Here is a 4,719-nt window from a genome sequence, read left to right on the forward strand (position 1 = left end):
CTAATGAAACTTAAAAGCTTTTGCACAGCAAAGGAAACCATAAACAAGATGAAAAGACAGCCCTCAGAATGGGAGAAAATATTTGCAAACGAAGCAACTGACAAAGGATTAATCTCCAAAATATACAAGCAGCTCATGCAGCTCACTGTCAAAAAAACAAACAGCCCAATCCAAAACTGGGCAGAAGACCTAGATAGACATTTCTCCAAAGAAGATATACAGATTGCCAACAAACACATGAAAGGATGCTCAACATCTCTAATCATTAGAGAAATGCAAATCAAAACTACAATGAGATATCATCTCATACCAATCAGAATAGCCATCATCAAAGATGTGGCACATATATGCAATGGAATATTACTCAGCCATAAAAAGAAACAAAATTCAGTTATTTGTAGTGATGTGGATGCACCTAGAGTGTGTCATACAGAGTGAAGTAAGTCAAAAAGAGAAAAACCAATATATATACTAACACATATATATGGAATCTGAAAAAAAATGGTTCTGATGAATCTAGGGACAGGACAGGAGTAAAGACGCAGACGTAGAGAATGGACTTGAGGACACGGGGAGTGGGAAGAGTAAGCTGGGACGAAGTGAGAGAGTAGCATTGACATATATATACACTACCAAATGTAAAATAGATAGCTAGTGGGAAGCAGCCGCATAGCACAGGGAGATCAGCTCGGTGCTTTGTGACCACCTAGAGGGGTGGGACAGGGAGGGTGGGAGGGAGGCGCAAGAGAGAGGAGATATGGGGATGTGTGTATATGTATAGCTGATTCACTTTGTTATAAAGCAGAAACTAACCTACCATTGTAAAGCAATTATACCCCATAAAGATGTTTAGAAAAAAAGATTATTTGGGGCTGTTAGACTTCTATGTTGTGCCACTTAAAAGGGCGGGACCACCAACTGATCCCCTGTTGTGTTGACTGTGGGAAGAGAAGGTTGGGAAATGATGTCAGGAACTTTTCTCCATTTAAGTCTGAATAAGTAGGTATTTGCATAAATGTCATCCTAGTCATTCATTAGATAACAGCTTAACCCTAGAGGTAGAAATGTACATTCCAAGCATTTTGTTCAAGCTTCTTGTCTCCCAAGTATATCTCTCTTCCTGGCCCCTTTCTAGGGCAACATTTTGCAGGGAGCACCCAACATTGGGAATGATGATTGAAGTCAGTGATTTCACAATAATTTCTTTGCATTCTCAGAAGGCTTCAGCAGTTAATTCTTACTAAGCACCAACTGGGTAATAATTGGCTAACTCTCTTGATAGAGAAAAAAACGTAATTTGGAAATAATTGACCTAATGAGAAAAATGGATAGACGCTTAAAAAATTGTTTGGGTCATTGCATTGTTAAAAGTAATAAGTAACTTGGAGATAAAGTACCATAAATATAACAGTGTAAATACTGCATGTGTATGAATACATAATTTATATGAGAATTTATGCTTAGCTCATATTCTACATTTGAAGTTATTTTTCTTGTAGTAGAAAAAACAGAAGGACTAAAAGAAAAGGATCCAATACTAGATTCTTAAGGTCTGTAGAAATTTGTAGCCATACACATAAAAGTGTATCAGCTGGGATAAACCACAATGAAAAAGAATATAAAAAAGAATGTATATGTATAACTGAGTCGCTTTACTGTACAGCAGAAATTAACACAACATTGTAAATCAACTGTATTTCAATAAAAACAAACAGTGTATCAGCAGTAGGTACTGCTTTATAATGCTCCATTGAGCTAGCCTCTCAGAAAAAATAACTCAGTCCAATTACTTCCCAGGCTACTCCTGTGATAGTATTTCTATCTTTTAAATTTGATTAGTAGATGACAGTCTTTCCAGAGAATGATATCGATGATTTAAATCAGTGCCAAAGGACTATGAGAGGAGTTGGTGCTTTGAGTAAAACTGAGCTTCTCCCAGGCAACTAACTATCCAAGCTTCCGAGTTTTTATGCCCATCAAATGTAGATGTTTTCCATTGATTCAGAACTTAAATAAGAAAATGAACCCTTTATTCCCATGCATTTTAAATTATAAGTAAAGACAATTTTGTTATACGTACGTTGGAGGTAGGCATGGAAGGTATTATCTCAATTTTATGGGGGAGAAAACAGAACCCAGCCAGACTCTCGGTTCCTCCCTGCTCCAATATTTGGAGGTCGTGGCAGCCTGCAATAAGTGATTGTATTTCAGATTTGACCACACAGTCTGTGCTCATGGGTTGGCAGTACATTTTTTAGATAATAGAACTCACAGCCAGCAGTGTCATGCTCTGAAACATAGTACCATGCTCCATTCAAATGAGCCACATCTTGTCCCCTAACACTGCTGCTCGTTATAAACGGGGTAAACCCGCTAGCCATCAGTCATTTTAAGAAATAAACAGAGTTGAGACCTCTTGAAACATTAAGGCCTTTTAGACCAAGACAGATTGACTCTCAGTAACAGTGAGGTTCTCATTTCTTCAGCACTGTGTGGAATTTAAGAATATAACTGAAGAGCAAAGAAAAGTGAGCAATCTATAGTCAGTATATAAATTTAAAAGGTCCTGCAGATAGAGAGGAACTCATGAACAATTTATTATTGAGTGCTTTCTGTTTCAGTTTCTACACTGGTATATGTTGAGGGTATCAAGAAGAAATATCAGACATGGTCACTTGTGACTCCTCAGGAGCTTGTAAGCTGATTGAGGAAACAAAACGTACCATGTAAAGGACTCCACATATTCAGACAGAGCAGATGGGGTCTGAAAGGTGTTTTAGTCTCAGTTGACCCTGAAGCAGACCCTGAGACAAGCATTTGAGTGCATGTCTGTCTGGAGGAAGGTATAAGAAGCGTGGGAGAAGGGAAGTGAGACAGGGAAGGGAAGGCGGCCAATAAAGGTGACAACGTTATTAGACAACGATCACCGTGGGTGACTAGAAAGTAATCCTATGAGGAAACACCAGTAAACAGTATAGAACACACACCTCCGAGTTATCCTACCCAAATGGTAGGGGAACTAGTCTCGTTATATTCCAGCTCTTCTCAGTGCTAGGATTGGGGTGTTGAAGGGCTCTCCCAGAGGTATTAATTCCTGGGCACTTCAGCCTGCCCAGCACCTGGGCACAGCAGGCTTCTGCGGCCCTGGGTAAAGCCTTCGGGTGCAGTGAGCAGACACTGACAGCTGGAAGCCAGCCCGTGCACATGAAACAGAGGGTTCCAAGGAATATGGGTAGGGGACTGCCAGCGGCCACCACAGTAGGATTCTTGGTGTAGGTGAGACTTGAGAGTGCTCTTTCTCTTCTCTCCTCAGGTCTCTTCATGGTCCTCTCCCTCTTGTCCATCGTGTATGGAGCCTTGCGCTGTAACATCCTAGCCATCAAGATCAAATACGATGAATATGATGTCAAAGTGAAGCCCCTGGCCTATGTCTGTATCTTCCTCTGGAGGAGCTTTGAGATTGCCACTCGAGTCATTGTCCTGGTCCTCTTTACCTCTGTCCTGAAGACCTGGGTGGTGATAGACATACTCATCAACTTCCTCAGCTTCCTCTTCTACCCCTGGATCCTCTTCTGGTGCAGTGGCTCCCCCTTCCCTGAGAACATCGAGAAGGCCCTCAGTCGGGTGGGCACCACCATCGTGCTGTGCTTCCTCACCTTACTCTATGCCGGGATCAACATGTTCTGCTGGTCAGCGGTACAGCTGAAAATCAACAACCCGGACCTCATCAGCAAGTCCCAGAACTGGTACCAGCTGCTGGTGTACTACATGTTGAGATTCATCGAGAACGCCTTCCTCCTCCTCATGTGGTATCTTTACAAGACTGACATCTATGTGTATGTGTGCGCACCCCTGCTGATCCTGCAGTTGCTCGTCGGGTACTGCACGGCCATTCTGTTCATGATCGTGTTCTATCAATTCTTCCACCCTTGCAAAAAGCTCTTTTCCTCTAGTGTTTCTGAAAGCTTTCAGGAGTGGCTAAAGTGTGCTTGCTGTGACTGCAGGCGGCGGAAATCCTCTGAGTCTGCAGAAAAGACAGATTTAAGGTCACCCGCAGACAGAGAGGAAACCCCTTCTAGCAGTAAAATAAGTTCTATGCCCAGCCAGATCTTGAATGCCGATGAGCTCTTTTCTGCTTAATGGGACCTGAGTCTCTTGAGGCACAGATGTATTGTTTGCTGGGTTGATCCCTGTTCTTCATACAAGTGATGGGCCCTGCACAGTTAACAGAGCAGGAAGTTCTCTCTCAACTCCTTGTGAGTCTCTCCCCTTTGGAGACCTCTTGGGCGGGCATGTGGGAACCATGGAGAGAAGCCAGGGAAACCCCTGAGTGTTGCAGGGGCAGCCTAAGGCACCACCATTCACAGTTGACCATGTTCTCCCAGGCGTTACTGGCCTTTTCATTGACAAAGTACCCGTGATATCTGAGTTGGGCTGGTTAGATCCATCAGGTAGAATGAGGGCAGGGGCTGGCTTGTTTTCTAGTTTTCTGGACTGCTGGTCTAGGTAGCCTAATGTTTTATTATCCCTGAACGTAGTTTTCACCCAAGAGCTGTCTGATGACCACAGATGGTTAGGTTACTGGGGTTTTGCCATCAGCCACAACATTCCTGTCAGAGTTTTCAGAGAGGGCTGTTCAAGTTTGGTTTTTTTTTGTTTTTTTTTTTTTGCGGTACGCGGGCCTCTCACTGTTGTGGCCTCTCCCGTTGCGGAGCACAG

At 42.9% G+C, this 4,719-nt stretch overlaps 1 protein-coding gene across 1 annotated transcript in view; it reads left to right on the top strand.

Annotated features, from left to right (window-relative positions):
- XK (X-linked Kx blood group antigen, Kell and VPS13A binding protein) overlaps positions 1-4,680 on the top strand; it is a 48,813-nt gene extending 44,133 nt beyond the window's left edge. Inside the window, exon 3 of the mRNA XM_007127772.4 lies at positions 3,314-4,680. Coding sequence (XP_007127834.2) covers positions 3,314-4,140 — 827 coding nt within the window. The 3' untranslated portion in view covers positions 4,141-4,680. The remainder of the gene's footprint in view (positions 1-3,313) is intronic.
- The last annotated feature ends 39 nt before the right edge of the window (positions 4,681-4,719 follow it).

This window comes from Physeter macrocephalus, chromosome 21, assembly GCF_002837175.3.
Source record: "Physeter macrocephalus isolate SW-GA chromosome 21, ASM283717v5, whole genome shotgun sequence".
Taxonomy (NCBI): Eukaryota; Metazoa; Chordata; class Mammalia; order Artiodactyla; family Physeteridae; genus Physeter; species Physeter macrocephalus.